This window comes from Rhinichthys klamathensis, unplaced genomic scaffold (genome assembly GCF_029890125.1).
Source record: "Rhinichthys klamathensis goyatoka isolate OS25496 unplaced genomic scaffold, OSU_Roscu_1.1 h1tg000021l_1, whole genome shotgun sequence".
Classification (NCBI taxonomy): Eukaryota; Metazoa; Chordata; class Actinopteri; order Cypriniformes; family Leuciscidae; genus Rhinichthys; species Rhinichthys klamathensis.
In genome coordinates this window covers 1554186-1574715 of record NW_026606572.1, presented here as the reverse complement: position 1 = coordinate 1574715, position 20530 = coordinate 1554186, and the positions used below count along the sequence as shown (strand labels likewise).

The window sequence follows — 20530 nt, the reverse complement described above, 5'->3', positions numbered from 1 at the left end:
ATCTGTGGTCACATTTGTGATTAGTATGAAAAATCCCCTTTTCATAAATTGTATATTTCAAGATATGTTACATTAAATAAAAGTACAAATGCATGAATTATTGCCTCATAGTGTGTGTGTATATATTATACACACATTATGTATGTATACATTATGTATTCTGTGTCTGTCTGTGTGTGTGTATATATATATATATATAGAGAGAGAGAGAGAATTTTCCACCAGTAACAGTTCTGACCAAAACTGAACTTTTTAAAATCTCTTCTAGAAGCCATGTAGTGGTTTCATTGAGCCATCCAAATGATAGAATACACCTGCACACTTAATTGGGATTTTTTTTAGTGAATAAATATGTTAAATCAGTATAAAATCAGTTTTATACATACATGGCCTATTAAGATAAACACAAAAAAGCAATTACTATTGATAGTGAAATTGATAGTGCTTGTACAAGTGTGTAGCCTACACATCAAATGCAAATCGACAAGAAAACCGTGAATTAATAAAAAATAAAAAAAAGTCAAATAATACATTAGTTAAAACAGAATGAGCAAAAGGTATAACATCCAGTGAGTGCCATATCATGTATTACATAACCTGTAAGAGGGCATCAGAGCTGTCTGCCAAAAAGTGCCCGTAAACTCACTGGCCCGAAGTGCTGCTTAATCCCACAATGCAGTGCATGGCGCGTCACTGAAGAACGACCATGATGGCGGCGGTCGGTGCACCAGAAGTGATTTCACAGCTGGAAAGCGCTGCCAAAGTTTTAATGGTGAGCATTTCGCCGCTGTTTTCACGTCTCTGTCAGTGTGCTGTTAGCTCTGTGTGTGGGTTCACTCTGAGGGGCTCTTCCTGGTCGTCAGTTAGCGGGGAAAGCCTCGATAAACGCGGAGCGGTGCGTGGCGCAGTGCTCGATTCACTCCATCCCGCAGAAGCCCAGCGCAGCCACCATCACCTTCATCATCACCATCTTCTTCATCATCATAATAGCACCACTCTGGTGACACAGTCAGTGTATAATGATCGCTGTGAGCTCAGGTGATGTGTCTCAGAGGCCTAGTTTGATCCTCCAGCCTTGTTAAAGCGCGCTGGATGAGTTGAAGTGTGTCTGCTGGAGTTTCTCCATCAGCTGCTGTAGTTTCACACGCTGTTGATTCAGCCGCATGTTTGCTCAAGCACATGTTTAGCAAAGCTTCAGGGGACCAGATAAACTTTTAGCTTATTATTTATTTCATATCAACACCATATCCTTAATTCTCTGCCGTTAAAAGAGTTGATTAGTTACACTGTTGGAAGTTGAGAGCAGGACATGTGTAGTTAGATGATGGCCTGTGCAGTTCACTAGCAGTGTCGCTCAACCTGGGGGTTACCCGACTAGGCGGCATTTCTGGGCATCATACGGACAGAATAACACGAGCATTGAGCAGTGTGTGCGGTTGTTACTGCATTGTTAAAATCGCATGGCAGTCTCATTCATGTACTTATGAATTAAGACTGAAAATTCGTTTTTGATTTTCAATGCAATGTTTTAAGTTGGTGAATCAGTTTGGCTGTAATACTCTGTGAAGCTGTTAGTCCAGGGTTTTGATTTTAATTTCACATAACATTTTAGTGGTATTGCAGACTTCTGTTATTAGTTTTTAATTGCTGATATTGATATTTAGAGAGAGTAGAGATCATGTATGGCATCAAGTCGTTTGTATTAAATGAGCTGTTTACTTTACACTACACTAAACTTGAATGTGTGAATAAATGCAATTATTATAAAGCGAGTGCATTATAAATTGACAAGGCTGTGGGTGAATTTTGGTAATAACAACAGGAACAGCTTTCACTTCTGTTGAACGAGTAGGGATAGTTAGTGACCTATGGCGATCATCTCAAACTGCTGTCTTCTTGAAAATATTTTTCATACTGTTTTAGTAACAATGTAAATACTCTGAGGTCTCTGTAGAAAATAATGTATTTAAACTAGTGTTCAAAACCTTTTTGGCAAGGTTGGCAAGATTTTTTTTCTTATTTGATCAAAAATACAGTAAAAGCGGTACTATTTCGCAATTATTATAATTTAAAATAACTTGTTTTCTATGTATATATATTGTAAAATGTAATTTATTCCTGTGATCAAAGCAGAATTTTCAGCATCATTACTCCAGTGTCACAATTATCATATTAACTGTTTAAAACATTTTCTGTTTAATATTTTTGTGAAAAACTGATGCATATTTTTAGAATTCATTGATGAACAAAGTTTTGTGTGAAATAGAAACTGTAGAGAAATAGAAACTTTACTGTCACGTTTGATCAATTTAATGCATCATTTTTGTTTACAAATATTTTTTTAAATGGTACTGACCCCAAACTTTTGAACGGTGTTGTGCATATATATGAATAATTATTTCTTGTAACTGGAAAGATCCCCTGTTTTAAATTGATTGGATGCCCTCTGTATTTCATCATAATATACATATATATTATATATATATATATATATATATATATATATATATTTTTTTTTTTAGATTGAGATTATGAGCAGCCAGTTTGTTGTCTTTCACTTTTTTTGGTTTACTGCCTTCCTTTTTCCTGATTTTTCATAAAATTACTAAAATACTTTAAACATATTTTGGCTGCCATCAGGTTTAAACTTAAGGCTGCAATTAATTTACAGACCTTAGTAGAAGTGATCCTGACAATGTATCTTAATTATTCATAGTTCTTTAATCTCTTGATAATTCTCTCCATTCATCTAGCCTGAAGCCTGAGTAGATTAGTGGCTATGAAGTCAGGAGACTCTAGATTTTGTCATGGTTATTTTTTAGATAGCTGAAAAGTCAGTCATTAAAAGTGGAGATCAGGTATTAATTTATTGTTAAAGAGCCCTGATCATCATTCAGACTCACTGATATTACTGCAGTCATGCTTATGCATACTAATAATCACTAAAGGGTGCTAGATAGTAGGTGTATCATTTAGGGGTGTGCCATATCATACCGTTCACGATAATACCGGTATAAATTTTAACAAAGAAAAAAAGTGTCATATCGCGATATCAATGATATAGCGATATCAATGATACAAGACGCGATGACGTATGGCGCATGTCACAAACGCAAAATTGTGTCAAAATTCCGGTCTTGGTAAGTATACTTGTAAACACAGTCGGTTATGTAAAACGCGTGTGACAGACAGTATAATGAAAACAGCAATGGATCAGTGCACTAGCAGTAAAAGTGACAGCAGCCACATGTATCTGTCATTAATGTTGTCGTCAAAACAACAAAAGATAGCTTTAATTGTAAGGAATGAGAATTAATAGCCTATGTATTTCGTTTAGTCAGGAATCAGAACTAAAAGACTGTTATTTTACATGTGATTACTTTATTCAGTTTCTGTAGTATTTCTGAATACTAGTGTTAGACCTACCCAAAAACTTTTTTCTTTATTTGTATCTTTTTTTTTTTTTTTATAGATTTTTGCTACTTTTTTTCAATTTAATTCAAAGATTGAAATCAAGCTTCCTTGTGTTGTGTAAACACAACAAAATTACCCCATTGTAAAAACACAATGAGTGAGCAAACATTTAGGCGAGATAAAGGTAATGAGAAAAAGAAAAAAAAAAGATTTTCTATATCGTCATAAATATCATTATCGCAAATAATCTTGAAATATCGTGATATAATTTTGAGGCTATATCGCCCACCCCTAGTATCATTAAAGTGTAGTATCACTACACTTTCATCACAGTATTAAATCAATACATTGATGAATTAATTTCAATTATACTGCTAATGTGTGTGAGAATTTATAATTGACACAGTCAAGATGACTAGAGAACACATTTTAAGCATGTATGGGTAAAAAACATTCATATAAACATGCTATTTGCAAAAATAAATCCTGATATATAGCTTATGCTATGATAATTTTGAATTTAGCAATTGCTGACATGTCATATATACGTTCGTATCAGCCTGCCCAAAGAACAACTGTCCCGCTGTGTTGAATAATTCTCCATATTCTTGACATATCCATATTCCGGATCCTTTTGCAAGAGCGAAGCAATCAATATACACAGTAGGCAGATAGGCTGGTGACCAGAAACATTTAAATAGAGCACAAATATAGGTTCAGGACCTGCTATTTCTGCCATGTTGAGCCGCTTCAAAAGAACAGTAGATCATGACATTAAAGCTTTTCATGATTGATTTGGACTAAATCAGGGGATTCAGTGTTTTTCAGGCCAAGGACACCTTGGCGTATATTTTATTTATTTATTTTATGTAACATAAAATGTTACATTTTATCCTGACCTGTAATAACAAGAGCATAGTACAGACTTTTAATTATTAAAATAATGAAACAATTAAAAACAGTTTTGTTATTTGAAATAAAATACAAATATAACTGAAATAAGTTTAAGTTGAAGCATTAAAAATTACTAACTGGAAAAAAAAAGCTAAAAAAATGGAAAAAAAGCATGACAAAATTGCTAAAAATTAAAATAACTGAATATATATATAAAAAAATAATGAATTTCTACATTTGAATTTTTTCCACACAAATTTGTTTGTGATCAAACGATCGCAAGTGGAACCTGCAGTACAGCTGTAGACCACCTGTTGTGGACCACTGGACTATATTCTTGTTCATGTTGATGTTTCCATGGCATCAGACCAGATTGAAACCGTGGAGCTAATGAAGCAGAAGTTTGCAGGATTCACAAGAGTTGATTGGGTGTAATCACTGTTGTTCTTGTAGCCTAGGCTAATAGGCTTCAACTGGCAGATGGGATTTGATATTTGTGTTAGAGAAGTGGCAGATTTTTCTAATGCCTACTGTTGGTACTCAAGAATAGAGGTCTGCAGTTGTTGTACAGTCTGACATCATGTCCTGTGGCTCTCTCATGCTGCGAAGGGTGGATCTGAGGAAAATGTTTCTGTTCTGCAGCTTGTGTTCGTTTTATGTGCCTGGTGACGCGCGTCAGGTGATCTGTGTGTGTGTGTGTGTGCATGTATGAAATTATGCCCTCTTCTCTCTAGTCTGGTTACTATGAGGTGGATGACTGCTTTGCTGTAATTAGGAAGGGAATGTGATGTTTAATGTTATGACTCAAGTGTGTGATGATGTGTTCACAGAGCAGACCGGACTGGATGTGTTCATATGTGTATTGTGTGTTGCTTCAATGGGAACAGAAATGCTTGATTTTTGTCATAACTGTTGGAGGCTCTTTTACCATTTTGTCAGTGACCTGTTATGATTTTGAAATGCTTGTAATTTAGCCTGGTGTAGTATTTCTCATTTGGTTGAGACTAAAAGACACTAAAGAACTATTGAAAAACTAAATAAATACAATATGGACTATCGTTCAAATGTTTGGGCTCAGATTTTTATTTAATACTTTATTCAGCAAAGATGCATTAAATTGATCAAAAACGACACTAAAGACATTTAAAATGTTACAAAAGATTTCTATTTCAAATAATTGCTGTTCTTTTGAAAAAAATAAAATTAAGCAGCATTAATGAAACATTGATACCGGTAGTAAGAAATGTGAATCAGCATATTAGAATGATTTCTGAAGGACTGATGACTGGAGTATTATTTCAATATGTCACAGTATTACTGTTTTTACTGTATTTTTGATCAAGTAAATGCAGTCTTGGTGAGCAGAAGTGACTATAATAATTGAAATAAAGACAAATTTTAAAACATTTATTTATTTATTTATTTATTTAAATACTTAGAGATGGATATGACCAAAATCTAAAATGACTTTAGCTCATTGTTTGTTTTGGTGTACATGTGTGATATTTGACCAGTGTAACATGTTCAAGCACACAAACGTTTAACCCCTCCTATGAATGTGTTCACAGGCACCGCCGTCCATGGTCAGCACAGAACAGAGGCAGCATGCAGAGCACATATTCCTGTCCTTCAGGAAGTCAAAATCCCCCTTTGCTGTCTGCAAACACATCCTCGGTGAGTCTCAGCTCTCAGATCTGACAGACACTGCAACTAGTACTGACTCTACTGTGTTGTTGTTGTTGGTGGCGGATGAATACAGTCATATGCGCACGCAGTACAAAGTGCGAGGTCAGTGCTGACAATAAATCTAGAATAAATGCAAAGAAACAGTTTTTGATAATAACTTATCCTATTTATTCATGAAATAAATAAAATAACCACTGTCAAGACAAATCATAAAAAAGTGCTTAACTCTTTTACATTTTAAAATCTGTACATTTATATGTAAAACCTCACTGAGTGACATATTTGAAAAGTTAGTAATAAAAATAACAACAATGTGACACATTACATAGAAAAGGTGGCAGGTCTATTATATTGCATTTCTTCAAGACTTTATGCATAGATAACTTGACGTAACAGTATCTGCTCTTTCCATTGCTATGGTTTTCAGTCAATCGGAGTCAATCGTGCATTTAAATACGGTTGTCAATCCAGAAACTTTGCCATGTGTAGTAAGCAGCATGAAAAATATATATTATTTTCACAAAGCGAGTGAAAATCGCTGCCATTATAATCACTGAAGCTGACATACTTCAGGTAATTACTTGAGGTAAACAAAGCTGCACTCTTGCGAAAATCTCGTTGACATTGTGTTTATACTTTGTTGGTTATAACGAAAGGATTCGCAATCATGCAGAACTCGCACTGAAAAAAACTGGCGTTTTGAGATTCTAAATTAAACGCATCTGATTGGCCATTCTTGCATCCATGCGCTCAACAAATATGTCTGTGATTGGCTGCAAAATTCAATGCTGCATAAACATGTTGTAAATGGAAACCTTTGACGCTCTTCGCTCACACAAACACTCACGGGAGTGTTTTAAAGCAGCCGGCTATCAGCGGGTACTGGTGCTGCAGACCGGCCGGTATCGTCACATTAAATGATCAAATAATTCTTTCTTTGGCGGGACAAAGATTTATTTTGGTGACTGACTGCCAAAACATTTTCAATGCAGGAAAAACCCTGTTTTGGGTCATACATCTTTGAGGTCACCAGTGACTTGCCAGTCTCCTCATAAAACAGACTATACATTTTAAATTTGTATAACTTTTAGACGTATGCCAGAATATGAATGTTGTCAAAGTTAAAACAAATTGATTAAAAGCTACAAAACTCATAAACTACATAAATTGTAAGTACATTCTCTGAAACTCAATTTTTTGTAAAGCTGCTTTTAAACAGTTAGTATTTTGAAAAGCTACACAAATAAAACTGACTTGACTTCTCATTGAGAATTCTGGTAGAATCTTAATGCTATAAAGTCTTCTGTGTCATATTTGATTCATACATTTTGAAGGCCTTTAAATTATCAACATGACCAATTTTGCTGAAGAACCTGTTGTACACAATCTACTATATGCCTTTTGCTGTCGGATTAATAGTTCATACATTTTTAGCATGTAAAAGGCCCTTTTAATATAATTTTAAAAACGTCCTTCAGATCATTGTACACGTTAATTTGTTGTGAAATTTTATATAAAAAAATGTATGAAGTAAATGTAAAAATTACTTTTATAATGTTAATAATATATTTAGTAAAATGAACGTTTACTGGACTGCAGTAATGTTTATTTGTACATCTCTCAATCTCTCTCTTACAAGCTATTATGTTAAGACCATACAAACATCAGCAACTGCCTCTGAATAGACTTTTTTTTTCTTCTCGAGAATATGAGCGTCATTTTCCCCTATATCATACTATATGAGCCACAAAAGCATGATGTATCAAATATGATACTCAACAAAAATCACTTGCAAACTTGTAAAGATTAAAAAAAAAAATCAGTTTAGTGAACTGTTTATTAAAAAAAAGATTTTTATGACTTTCTATGATTTTTATTTGATGATATTATCTTGTATGTCACGCTTTGTAGTGTTAAGCATTTTTAACACATAAACTCAATCTCTGGTGTGAATTTCAGGAGCATCTTAAACTTTGTTTAGAGTGTACTATAATGTTGTAAGAGCAAAAAATGAATGAATAATAATAAATGAATGTTGTCTTTCTTTCTCCTCAGAGACTAGTAAAGTGGACTATGTGTTGTTCCAGGCAGCCACAGCCATCATGGAGGCTGTGGTTAGAGAATGGATCCTTCTGGAGAAGAACAGCATTGAATCCCTCAGAACATTCCTCCTCACCTACGTCTTACAGAGACCAAAGTAAGTGTGTGAATGAACATGAAAGTGTGACAACATACGATTGTACCTCTGGATAACTTCTGAAACCCATCTCTGGTATAGCCTATATTCAGCTTGGCTCAGTAAAAGCGTTTTGTGTAACTGCATTGTAGTGTAACTGAATTGTGTAAATCTCTTTCTGCTTCACTGCAGTCTGCAGAAGTACGTTCGAGAGCAGATCCTGTTAGCAGTAGCGGTAATAGTGAAGAGAGGCTCTCTCGACAAATCCATCAACTGTAAGAGCATCTTCCATGAGGTCAGCCAGCTCATCAGCAGCGGCAACCCCACAGTGGTAAGACTTGCGTATCACATGGATGAAAGCCGTGAGAGTTTACTGCGATATCAAACTATAATTCAACAAAGGCTCATTAAATGTTGTATGCAAATGATTCCTTCAGTTAATAACATTAATGGTAGTCTTCTACTTGAAAATGCTTAGCCAGGTCTAGGCAAACATCGCATAACATTAATTATATTTATGACCACAGCTTTCACTCTAGTAGGGCTTGTATATATGAGGGCAGTATTTTTTTTTTTATTAACTGCTTTATAGCAATTTGAATGAATAACATTAACAAACATGAATAATGATCAACAAATGCGAATAGTTTTATTAATAGAATTTCATATATATACATTCATATTTGAAAGTTCTTAATCATATTTCATAACAGATACGCATAACAGATTCTAGTCAGGTTTTGGAAATTAGTGAATACATTGTCTTCAAAATTTCTCTGTAGTCTATATATATATATATATATATATATATAGACTACAGAGAACATATAATACATATAATATATATATTTTTTTTTTTTACTTTGACTGTTTAAAAAATCAATATGGCAATAAAAAAAACCTTTATTGGTCAGAACATGTGGAGTACCTAATGTGTTGTATGTGACACTATGACTGTATGACCAGTGTGCCCCTAAAAATGGATTTGTTTGAGTGCTCCTAAACAAAAATGTTTTACATACAAAAAATAGAGTACACACTGTTTCCTGCAGAGGGCGCTCCTGTTTCATGTTTTAAATTTGTCCAATTTCAGGTAATAGATTCAATATGTGGTGAATCAAATGCCTAGTCATGACTCATGATTGTACTTTATACAGCAAAAATGAAGCCATTGGAAAACTTTTGGCCTTGTTTAATATATTTAGTGCCAATATTGATTGAAATAAATATTTTACGTTTCTGTAGGATATGTTTCCTAAGATATTTAACCTATTTTGGCTTGATGGGTAATAAGGTTGTGTCACTGTGCATGTCTGTATCTGTCCTGCTAGCAAACACTGGCCTGCTCCATCCTGACGGCTCTGTTGAGTGAGTTCTCCAGCTCTAGTAAGACAAGTAACATCGGCCTCAGTATGGAGTTCCACGGAAGCTGCAAACGCATCTTTCAGGTTTGTCCTTTTGTTCCTATTATTCTCCTTGTGTCTTTTTGATATCAGGTGTATTGACCCAGGGCTAGCTGTTACATTAACCTGTAATACTAGGCAAAAATATAATGTGTAAAAGTGAACCTGAAGCAGTGTTATATTAGTATCATTGATGTACTATTGTAGTTTTTGTTAATATTTTGAATTGGATTTTATTTTTACATTTTCTGTTTTCTTTCATTTTAAAGTTTTAGTAATATTGTGTATTTTTGGCGTTTTAATTCATTTTAATTTATTAGTTGTCGTTTATTTAGCTTTAGTTATTTTTTGTATTTCAAGTATACATATACACACAAAGTCTCTTATGCTCATCAAGTAATATTACAAATAAATAACAGTAATATTGTGAAATATTATTACAATTTAAAATGATTATTTTCTATTTTAATATACTTTCAAATATAAGGAGGACGACCTCATGCAGATCTTCATGCTCACCATGGAGGTCCTGCAGGAGTTTAGTCGGAGGGAGAACCTCAACGCTCAGATGTCCTGTGTGTTCCAACGCTACCTTGCACTGGCCAATCAAGTGCTCAGCTGGAACTTTCTTCCACCCAATCATATCCTTTCATAAAGTGACTTTTTTATATTTTTTGCTTATGTTTGTAGCCATGACTTTGGACAGAAAATCAGAAAATCAGTTCGATTTCATTTATTCAAATGTTTGTTTCTGAAGTCACAATTTAGCACAAGGAAAATTGAAGAAAAAAAAAAAACGGGAGAAAAAGGCAACTATCTATTGATAATGTAACTGGAAAAACAAGAAAAATGAACGTCTGGTTTCAATTTTTCATTTTTGCATTTGCATTGTATGGTCTGAAAATTGAATTGTGAAGCGTTACACGGACCGATTTGTGTCCTTGAGAGCACAAGGGAACGCTAGACCTGGGCTGAAGCTGCAAATGTTTTAGAGGCGCAAAGGTTAAGAAAGAAAATTAACTGTGACTTATTTTTGGATTAATAATAGACAAGTTATAATGTGATAATCATTCTCAACCTTCTTAGCAGTTGTAGCAAAATAATCACGCCCACCGAACCGGATCCAGGCAAAGTTCTTTTTGCTCATTAAAAAATTAACTTATTCCAAGCATAAAAAAAAGTTCACCTGCTTGAAGCCACAAATTTAGAGGAATTAGAAAGTATTTCCCAGAGTTTCAGTCTTTTAATATATTCACATCAATTTTAAAGGTTTGGTTTTCTTAGTTTTACTTCTGTCTTCGTGTGTCAGACTCATTTTCTTTTGCTGTTAGCATGTGCTAGTGTTAGTCCTAAATCATGAGCTGTGATTGATGGTGCGCGTGCGTCTGTGTGTTTTAGCTCTGTGAGGTGTTAATCCCACTCAGGCTGACTTTGTGTCTCTGTGTCTCTTTAAAGAGATCTGAGCTGGCGTCTATGCCAACCAGGGTCACGTATCACTTACAAAGGAGGCCTGTGCCAAGCCCTTATCGTGCTCAATAAGTGTGCCTTTAAACACACAGCTCATTGAGTGCTGGGGTGGAATGTCGGGCGGCCATTTGTGCATTGATGTGTTTGCATAGTTTCAAGTCATATTAATTGCCCACTGGGTCCTGGAGTGGGAGATGGTTCTTTGATACCAAGAGCACATTTGTTAAGGACACAGAGAGGACAGAATGTGTGAGTTTATTCGTGGATATTTATAAAATTGACTAGTCTGAGTTGTGTGAATGACTAGTCAACTAATGTTCTTTAATGTCTGTTTATTGCATTCACAGAAGTCTAATTAAAGCACCATTTTAAATGTAAAAGAATAAAGAATTGTATATATATATATATATATATAAGTAAAAAAATATATACATTTAAAATAACTGTTTTCTATTGTAATATATTGCAAAATTTAATTTATTCCTGTGATGGCAAAGCTGAATTTTCAGCATCATTACTCTAGTTTCAGTGTCACATGATCCTTCAAAAATCATCCTAATATGCTGAATACATTTTTTTTATTATCATGTTATTATAATATTGTTGAAAACGGTTGTGCTGCTTGTGATTTTTTTGGAAATAGTGGTACTTTTTTCCCCCTTCAGGATTCTTTTCTGATTAGAAAGTTCAAAATAACATTTATTTTAAACTGAAATCTTTTGTAACATTATAAATGTCTTACTGTCTCTTTTGATTAATTGAATGCATTCTTGCCAAAAAAAAGCCAAAAACATTTGAACGGTATTGTATCTAAAATATTTTATATCAAATTATCTTATTATATATTTAATATTTATATATTTGATATACTGTAACTTTACATGTAATATATATTTATATTTTGCATATTCAAAACCATCTTGACCCATCGTGTGTGTGTGTGTGTTAGTGTGTGTTCCTGACAGCCGCTTAGACTCTGCTTTCCTCAAAGTGCCGCCATGGCATGCGTGTCATTTGTCCATGACACACTCCCACTTGACGCATGTACATTTTTCATGTACACGTTTGCGTGAGTCTTAAACGTGATTCCCCTCAGTGTCTGAAGTTCTGTGTGTCTGTCCATGACCCTAGTGACCCTGGGCCAGGTTGTGGCCAGGCTTTGAGTCGGTCAGGTGCTTTGAATGGAAGAGAGATGACAGATGGCTGTGTGCCAGCCCTCATCTCTGACACACATGCACGAGTGAGGAGAGCTTTGTAAGGCCACTGTCCCGTGCCCGATGACGGGGAGAAGGGCGTTCATGGGGCTGTGAGGGGAATCTTAAGAGGGTGGATGTGATACTCAGGCTTCCTAATATCCTTGGATCCCTCCTCTGCTCTCTGGCACTGGGCAGCTCCCAGCACTCTCATAATCATTATGTTCGCTGAATGCCTCCTGACTGATGCAGTCTGCAGTCCTGAGCTAAACATTTTCAGCTCTCATTCAGCTGCAACTTCACAACACCATCACACTTCAGTGTCCACTTTTGTTTAATTGACCTGGCCATTATTAGCCAGGCTATCATTATTAGATACAGAGCTGCAAATATACATGTATTCAGTGATTTTGTGATGAGGAAGGAGTATCTTGCCGATACCGATACAGACCAGTTCCTACTAAATTACGCCTATGGTTGCCACAATTGCCAGCTCATTGCAGTGGCCACCACTGAAAAAGTATTTTCATTGTGTGGAAACTTCACACTTTATTTCTTTTCTGTCGTCTTTATTTCCACATGTTCTTGAGGTAATCGAAAAATCCAAACAAAAGTTAATTACAAAACTTTTATGTAGTGACTGTTTCCCACAGGATTTTGCGACGTCACACAGGTGTTTTTAGGAAGCCAAACAATTTGAATATAAAAATAATAATGATTTCTTCTTCCTCTTTCTTCTTATCAAATCTAAGGCAGAAATGTATTATTATTGTAACACAGCTGCTGCACTGTAAAATAGTAAATATTTCAAACTTTGCTTTTTTTTTAACCGTAGTAAAATTACAATTTCTTCACTTGGAAGAGTTTTATTCAATCACACTCAAGCTTTTATTATGGCGGAAAATAACAGGTTTGCAAACGCTTATCAGTTAAATTTACTCCAACGATTACTGTGAACTAAGCCACTTTGAGATGCTGAAAACCAGATTATTAGCTGCACAATTGTATATGAACACACAGTGCCGCACTTCACTCTGAAACGCATTGCGCAGTAGATTATAATCATTACATATTTCATTAAATTGCAGCCTTTTTGCTATTTGATCATCACAATACCAATTTTAGTTTAATTTACAGATGCTTTGCCTAAGCAGTGGCGCAAAACACATCTTTTGTTATTATAAGAAGTGTAAAAATATTTTTGGTTCGTAATGAAACTTTGGTGGGATAGCTTAGACTGGTGGGTAATTAACACCACAATCTAGGACTAGGTAATTAATGAGAAACACTGAGTGTCGATTGGATTACTTTTAAAAGGTTACTAAATCAAAACTGATCAGTGTATCAAAACAAATGGAATCTTTATGAATGTACAGAAATCGCTTTTAAATCAATAATTGTTTAATGGAAGTGATTTGCTGTCAACTCAAACATTCACACTCCTGCTTGTTAAAGCTGCAGTCCGCAGTTTTTCCTCTTTGTCGCCATCTCGGTTAGAAATCTGTAATTGCAGTCATTCGCGGAATTATCAACTTTACGTGAGTTGTACTTCGACACGGCACAGCGCGGATGAACACAATGTTTGAGGAGAGTGTGAGGCTGTCAGTCACCGCGCCGGTGTGGATACTGGCATTCAGAATCACAGATTATTCTTTTTGGAAGTATGACCAACATAATAATTTTCACCGGAAAATGTAATCTGAACAAGTAAGCAACATCCACTTTTGTTTTGGTTCTGACATTGCAGTAAATCGCGCTGATTAAATCTAACAATCGCTTATCATGCAAAACCGTGCAAATTATAGGCTACTTTGTTCTCAAATTGTTAATGTTAACAACGTCAGCATTGCGTGACTACATGTAATGCCCTTCCGATATTTATCCTTGTTTTCGCATAGGTCCGGTTGCAGTCTCTTTTTTTCTGTAGCCCCTCCGAAGTCCGAACGAAGTCTTTTGCATTTTACTACGGGTGAATCTTTTGTCACTGGTAATTGTCGTTTGAACCTTTCTGGATCCGCCATCAAATTGATAAGTTTAATTATATCAAGTGCTGTGAGAAAAGGCTGTAAATCTCCACCTCCAACATCCTCACACGCAATATAGCTTATACTAGCCGAGACTCCTTCTTTATGTGTACAGATGTGACGTAATGACGCAAAGACATGCTCGAATCTCCCGCGGAAATCCACCAGTACCACTGGATTAAAAACATTATTACAAGCTTACCGTTTTGAATCGAGCTAAGGTAAGCAGATAAAGTTGAACACTGGCTGGTTATGTATTTTCTCAAATATGTATTTTGGATAATTTTTAACCCAAAAAAAGCTACGGACTGCAGCTTTAATATCCTGTTCAATTCTTTTAAAACTAGAAAGTACAGTTTTCTCTCGAAGTATCACATCTCTAAAGAAACTATGCCTTCTAAAATGTAGTAACACTGCTCGATGTATGTGTATGGCTCTGTATATTCACTCCTTGAACTCATTTGACCCTCCATCCTCTCTCTGTCTCCACACTACAGCATGAGTCAGATTTTGTCGTCATGTCCTGTTCTGCTTTCTCTCATATGTGACACCATAAGTACAGAACAGATAAATGTTAAATCTTTCCATCTGAAAGGCCATGTATATAGCTCTATGTGAATATAGTGTGTGCGTATGAAAGTGAAGGAATTGTATTGTATGTTAATGTTGGTACAAATTATAATTAAGGACAGTCCGAACCCCACCTCTTTTTTTACAGGAGTTATTACTGTCAGACTTCACTATGGCTGGTTATAGATATCACAATTTCCACAAAATATTAAACTGTTTTCAACATTGATATTAGAAATGTTTCTTGAGCAGCAAATCAGCATATTAGAATGATTTCTGAAGGATCATGCGACACTGAAGACTGGAGTAATGATGCTGAAAACTCAGCTTTGCCATCACAGGACTAAGTTAAAAAAATAAAATAAAAAGGACAATAGTTATTTTAAATTATAATAATATTTCACAATATTACTATTTTACAAGGTTTTTTATCAAATAAATGCAGCATTTGTTAGCATAATAGACTGACCTCAAACTTGAACAGTAGAGCATATTCAACAGATATGTAGGATAAACTTTTACCATATTGAAAGGGCTTTGCATTCTGAGCTATATATATATATATATATATATATGTTTCTGGATATGCACATGCAAAAATGCGTCTTTGGCTGTTGCATCACATCTCATGCTGTTTTCTCAGCATCTTACACCATGAGTGTTTTTCATTCATTGTGTCAAGTTTACAGTAGTTCAACTTTTAAAAACACATCTTGAGACTGCTCCTTTTTGTGGTATTTTCTTCAGCTAAGTCTAGCTGTGGTTGAACACTATAACGTGTCCTTTGTGAATGCCCCCTGAGAGACTCATCTTGTGGTCATGACCTCTAGCTAGTTGATTCCTGACATGTAGTTTTGCACATTTCTTGTTGAGGTCGTCATGTGTTTCGTGTAGCTTCAGCAGCTGGGACGAGGACTGGTGGAAACGAGTCATGTGCGTTTATGACTAAGCCCGGCTTGGGTTTCAGGAGGTCATATCTTTAGTCACCCTCCCTGTTTTTCATACGCTCGTACACTTTTCCAGCAATAGCTCCAAGTGACATTAAATGACCGGCTGGTTTATCCCCCGTCAGTGCTCGTTGGCGTCCCTCCGTCAGTCAGTCTCTCCCTCCTGCGCTCATGTGGCAGGCTGCTATCAGCCCGCTGGTGGTCAGCACACAAGCTCCAGCCACTCTCCCTTGAGGCCCATTCTCTCCTCAGCACGGGTCACACAGAGTTCTCCTTTTTCTATTTTTAAGAGGCCATAAAGTCAGGTCTGCTTAGGACGGACTCAGGCAGAGGGGATGTAACGCACTCCAGCATGCTAGTCAAACACCTGGCACTTCCTTGTGTTTGCATAGTGAATTCATAGGTGAGTCGCCATGTATTTGTGTGGTGTAAGATAATTTGCTTTGATATTTGCATTGATATATTCAATTCACATTTATTTGTATAGCGCTTTTCACAATACATATAGTTTCAAAGCAGCTTTACAGAAAATGCATGTCTTCATAACAATTTAGAATGATCTGTTGTCAGAGGTGACTGTCCGAGTTATGGATTTCAGAAATGTACATATACAAATCATGCAGTTAGTTAACAATGCTTTAATTTAAGGCAGAAACAATGAGCTCATTGAAGTAATGAATACATGTTGTTAACAACATGATTGGGATATATGACAAATTTAGCATAGGTGCATGTTGATTTAGAGTTGGCTATGTATATGGCGGTTATGAGCAGAAACTATAATGTGCGTGTGAGCGAGAGAGCACTTGCATTTGTCTGCTGGGAGTGACTGTGGGTCCGGCCCAGAGGAATGCGTGGCCTTTGCCGGTAACTGGCTTTGATCAGACATTCCTGTGGGAGCCTTTTCTCTCTCTCTCTCTCTTTCTCCTCCTCTCATTTTATCGTTTCACCCCCCCCCCCCCCCTCCCCCCCGTCACTTTTCCCAGTGGGCTACATATGGAAAGGGGGAGATTTTGAGGTAAACATTTAGTGGGAGGGGAGAGCACGATTGAACAGTAGGAACGGTGCCGCTGTAGAAGAGCAATAGAGAAAGAGCTGTAGAAAACAGACTCTGGGAAATTCACTGCGTCAGTTTTCCATACTCCTCTTAGTGTAGACCAGGAGGAACAGCCAGAGAGAAGTGACAGAAATACAAGGGTCTTTGAAAGGTCTGTTCTGTCCTTAACTGAGGTGTCACTGGGGAGGCACTACATTGCCATGTTTGAAGCGACTCAGAATGTCATGCTCAAGCCAACTGATTCCTGGAGGGAAACTCTTCTAGACCACAGAGTAATGGACCTTTTCTTCACTGTGAGTACCACCTGCTTTTTTTTACTCCTTTTTCCTCTTTTCTTATGACATTGCTCATTCATTACCTGCGTTCTCTCAGCGTTTATTCCTCATGTTCTCTCTTCCTGCTTTTTTCTTTCAAATAATTGTCTCTAACCGCTGATGTTGTGACCATATGACACGGCATCAGACAGTATTAAATGATCGATATTGAGCAGATGTAAAAAAAATAAAAAATATATATATATAAATATATCTAAGGCATTTATATAATATCTAAGGCACATATAGATTTAAATGAGCTGCAGTTTTTGTGGTGAGTAAACGCTCATTATCATGTGTTGCCTTAGAAACAGGGGTCAAAGACACAGTCCAGTCTGGTCTGTGTGAAGATTTGTGGGGGAAAAAATGTAAAGTAAAAATATGCACACAAAAAATCTAAAAATCTGTCTGTCACAATAAAAGTTTTGGCTCAGTAAGATCTTTTAATGTTTCTGAAGTCTGCTATGCTCACCAAAAAAAAATAATTGGGATGTAATATTACAATTGAAAACTATATGTGTGGAAACCATGATAAAATGTTTTTTCAGGATTCTTTGATTAGAAAGTCCAAAAGAACAGCATTTATTTGAAATATACATTTTTTGTAACATTAGCATATTTGCTGTCACTTTTGATCAATTTAATGCATCCTTGCTAAATAAAAGGATTCATTTCTTTAAAATAAAAACCTTTATTGACCCCCAAATTTTCAATGGTAGGGTGTATGGTACAGTATATATGATGACTTTCTGCACTTGTGTATACATGTGAATTTGCGCTCTTCATCTGTAACCGAATCTCTGGGTGACACAACTGTCCCAGGGCAAACCATTTTCCAACTATTATGTTTGTGTGAGTTGCTCACGGCAATAATGACACCATCACAAGGAAAAATGTGAAGTAATAAGGTAATGAATTATCGTATTTCTCCACTCAAAATGTTATTTAGATATGCAAGAATACTGATCCAGTGCTGTTAGAATTGTACTAAGTAGCAAATCTGTTATCTTATACCATTATTATCCATAGTTTCTTTTTGATGTTACTGTTCAGTTTTAGATGGCTGATTAACATTACCAGTCAAGAGCAGTGGATGTTTTTTTTTCTTGTTAATATTGTTTGATTAGTATTCCCCAATTACCCATTTTATTTGCATATTTGATCTGCTGAATGAAATCATTCCTTTCTTTGTGCTCTATATTAAAGCAGCATACATTTTTAGACTATTATCTCCAGAAGATCACTAGTCATGCATGCATTCTGCACGATACACCTTCAAGTCATTATAAATTCAGTCTAATGGGTCATTACATCTCACAGAACTAATGCCTGTGAGACTGTGTGTGGAACAATTCCGTCAGGTTACCCTCGGCATCAGTGATGCACATGCCAAATAGCGTTCCGCTCTTACTCCATTACCATTGCACGGTTTCCCTGAGGCGTCTGCTGCCAAATAATGCTCTACTTTCCACCATCAGTCTTGGGTGGTTTCTACAGCTCTATTAGATGTTACTTTCCTTCACTCTGCTGCTCAGGAATGAGTCTACAAGGTGCCAATATGCTGCTTCATCATTCATGCCTTTTCTGAGAGGAGGCTGCAATCTGTAAACTGGCGACAAACTGCGCCCGTCTTAACAAGGGTCAGTCTGTTGACCTGGAGGTCAAGGGCTGTTCAAACATAAGTGTCTCATTTGTCTTTTATGGGATATGCTGTTATGGGTTTGAAGCGTACTGAAATACCAGATATATATATGCTTGATTTTTCACATGTATGTTGGATTCTAAAGTGCATGTAATTTATTTGCGTATTACATTTATTTTTATTTCCTTTTTAAATGTTAGTGTATTTGATAGTCATCTAAAATATATATAAAAAAAAATTTTAATCCAACATTTTTTACTTGATTAAGAATTTAACTGGTTTCATTTGATGTATAAATACACTGTTATCAAGAACTAAGGAAAGGGAATCCGTATTCTGCCCATTTTTATTTATATTTAACTTTGACTTTAAAGTATGTTACTGTTGTCAAAAAGCAATTTTAAATTGTCTGTGGTTCAGTGTTGTAAAATATGAAAGCATCCAATATAGTAAATACTTATATGTACTGTTAAAAACATAAAAAAAATGAATGATGCATTAAATTGATCAGAAGTAAAAGTAAAGAAAGACATTTATAATGGTACAAAAGATTTCCATGTTAAAAAGAATGCTGTTCTTTTGAACTTTCAGCGAATCCTGAAAAAAATTAAGGTTTCTTTCAATAATATTAAGCAGCACAACTGTTTTCAACATTGATAATAAGATAAGTTTCTTGAGCAACAAATCTTCTTAGACTGATTTCAGAAGGATCATGTGACACTGAAGACTGGAGTAATAATGCTGAAAATTCAGCTTTGCCATCACAGGAATAAATTACATTTCAAAATATTAAAATAGAAAATAGGTATTTTAAACTGTAATAATATTTTACAATATTACTGTTTGTACTGTATTTTTGACTAAATAAATGCAGCCTTGGTGAGCATAAGAGACTTCTTTAAAAAACACTACAAATGTTAACGATACCAAACTTTTGAATGGTAGTGTAAATATTGGCTTCTTGACACTTTTATTGACCGCACAATATAGAATAGGTGAAGATGGAGAGGTGAACAAGACCTGGAAAAATTGCAAACCAGATTCGAACAGCTTCAGAACACTTGCATTAGGGTTTAGACCATGACTCTTATAGAATGCAAAATAAATTTGGTTTTGAATGAAAGTTCATTGAAGTCTCTTTGGTGCTGAGCATGATGTTCAGTGGTTTTGTGCTGGTCTCTCGGGGTGTTGTTTGGGCCATGTGATATTTAGTGGTATTTACAGTGAGTGGGGGGAATGTTTTTGTTAAAGGATGAAGAGTGGTCAGCTGTCACACCCTCTGTGTGTCTTTACGAGTCTCCTTGTAGCTCTGTGTGGTGCGCTTGTTGTTTTTCTACGCCCATGCCGGGGGATCTGTGTGCGTAAGGGTGAATTATTGAAGGGGAGGGTGAGGGTGCGTGTGTCGGCCTGTCAGCGGTGTCTGTCTGTGTGTGTATGCTGGCCCGTCAGCTGTTGGTCCTCACTTCTCAGCTGTGCCCTGAACAGACGAGGGGGCGTCCAGACACGCGCTGCTGGGGTCAGAGGTGACCAGAGATGAGCTGCAGGATTAGACTCTAAACCCTGGATTCAAAGCCCCTGTTAACAGCCTCAAATCCTCCCTCAGGTGGTCCGAGGAGAGGTCTCCCTTTCTGCCCTTTTGGTTGCGTCTCAGAAGTTTGAAAACTTGCAGAGGAGAGAAAATGAAGCATAACTTAAAATAAATCTCATTTTCTCTTTGCACCTAATAAAGCCATAGCTGCACTA

The 20530-nt window shown here is 36.0% G+C and overlaps 1 protein-coding gene across 1 annotated transcript in view; it reads left to right on the top strand.

Moving 5' to 3' along the window:
* Positions 1 to 665: 665 nt before the first annotated feature.
* The window catches only part of xpo4 (exportin 4), a 35459-nt gene continuing 15594 nt past the window's right edge, over positions 666 to 20530 (top strand). Inside the window, exons 1-7 of the mRNA XM_056241193.1 lie at positions 666 to 772; positions 5877 to 5982; positions 8050 to 8191; positions 8363 to 8501; positions 9502 to 9618; positions 10061 to 10214; positions 17012 to 17124. Coding sequence (XP_056097168.1) covers positions 707 to 772; positions 5877 to 5982; positions 8050 to 8191; positions 8363 to 8501; positions 9502 to 9618; positions 10061 to 10214; positions 17012 to 17124 — 837 coding nt within the window. The 5' untranslated portion in view covers positions 666 to 706. The remainder of the gene's footprint in view (positions 773 to 5876; positions 5983 to 8049; positions 8192 to 8362; positions 8502 to 9501; positions 9619 to 10060; positions 10215 to 17011; positions 17125 to 20530) is intronic.